The sequence below is a fragment of the Fonticula alba genome (genome assembly GCF_000388065.1).
Source record: "Fonticula alba strain ATCC 38817 unplaced genomic scaffold supercont2.1, whole genome shotgun sequence".
Lineage (NCBI taxonomy): Eukaryota > Rotosphaerida > Fonticulaceae > Fonticula > Fonticula alba.
This window is the reverse complement of record NW_009242971.1, coordinates 1372523-1374049: the sequence shown is the minus strand read 5'-3', so window position 1 is coordinate 1374049 and position 1527 is coordinate 1372523. Positions and strand designations below refer to the sequence as shown.

Genomic DNA, 1527 nt, shown 5'->3' with positions numbered 1-1527 from the left:
GGGGGAGCGAAGACGCGAGGCCGGCCTCCCCCCCCCGGATGCCTGGGTAGAGTGGGGGGGCCAAAGCCGAGCGGAACACATGTGCCCCTCTCGCCGGGCCCGCCTACTCGCGGATGGAGGAGGACGGCGGAGAGCAACGCGGCACAATCAACGGTACATCCCACCACAACCTAGGCCAGTCCCCCAACAGGACCCGGACCGGGAGCCGGGAATTCAGACGCAGGGACGGATATATTGCGTCCGGGCCCCAGCCCCACCCCCCAGGAAGCAAGGTGCAGGGTGCGCGAGAGAGAGAGAGAGAGAGAGAGGGAGAGACCTGGGGGCAGATCAGCAAAAGAAGACTGAGGGATTATAGGGGTGAACACGGACCGAACAACACGGGCGTGGACGAGAGAGCGCGGGCGGCGGTGGGGCGCCAGCCCCTGCCCGCCGGTCCGACCGGCCCGCACGAGCGTCAGCCCTCGGAGCCCCGCCTCTCGTGGCCGCGGCGTGCCCCCCGGCCGCGGGGAATACCCTAATATCGACCCTCCCAGGAGTGCCCCTGGTGGCGGAAACCCCCGTCCGCCTGCCGGGGAGACACGCGCCGCCCCCTCCTTCCTCGGGCGGGTGCACGGACCGGAGCCCGGGGGCCGCGAGGCAATATCCTCCAATCCGCTGGAGCCCGGGCCTTGCCTCGACTGACCTGTGCCCCCCCCCCCCCCTGTCCCCCCCATTCCGTGCACCACATCCGGGGAACTTCCCGGGCCTGCCAGAGCGGGGCACTGTATCGGTGGTGCCCAAGTCACACACCGGACTGCGGGTGTTCCAACACCCGAGGCCGACCGTGGGGTGGGAGCCCAAAGCGGAACCACACTTGCTGCGGGGACCGCCCTCCCCCTTCCCCCCCCCCCCTGCCCTCTATCCTGCCCCAGTTGCCCAGACCAAGGAACAAGACGGATGCCCCGCCGGGTTCTCCGCGTTCGGCGCCCACGCGCGCCCGAATAACTCAGCGAATGGGGGCCCGCGGGCCGCCGGCTCGTCGCGTGCCAGTTTAGGACAACCCTGCCCCGTGTGAAGTGTGTAGGAAACACCCACCACACATCGTACGCGCAACCCTCGACCATGCCTCCGAGCTGGTCCTCTCCTCGCGACAGACACCCGCCCGGCCCACCGCCTTCTGGCTCAGTTTCCCTGGCCCAAGTGTGCTTGGTTCCTAAGAAAATCGGCTTTTTAAATACTGAGATGTGTATCTGTGTCGTGAGTCTTCCCTACGAACGTCCTGTGCTCTCCCCTCTCGAGGAACCAGCACACCGGGGGCCGGCCCGAGGGGGGGGGGGGGCCGGGCAGGCGAGTAGGCCCAGACGAAAGATACACAAACGCACATGCTCACGCAAATGACCCCACATTCTCCCTCGCTCCTGACCCTGGCCGTTCGCGTGCCACTTTCTGCCCTCGGGGCCTTAGGTAAAAATAATACTGTTCCCCCACGGGACCACAGCCACGGCGGCCCGTGCCCCCCGTCCGTCCACCGTCAGCCGAGGCAACCCC

The 1527-nt window shown here is 67.8% G+C and overlaps 1 protein-coding gene across 1 annotated transcript in view; it reads right to left on the bottom strand.

The window, feature by feature from the left end:
* Window positions 1–1439: 1439 nt before the first annotated feature.
* Window positions 1440–1527, bottom strand: part of H696_00304 (hypothetical protein) — a gene marked incomplete at both ends in the record, with an annotated part of 1808 nt that continues 1720 nt past the window's right edge. The window contains one exon of the mRNA XM_009494152.1: window positions 1440–1455. Within this exon, the coding sequence (XP_009492427.1) occupies window positions 1440–1455 (16 nt within the window). The remainder of the gene's footprint in view (window positions 1456–1527) is intronic.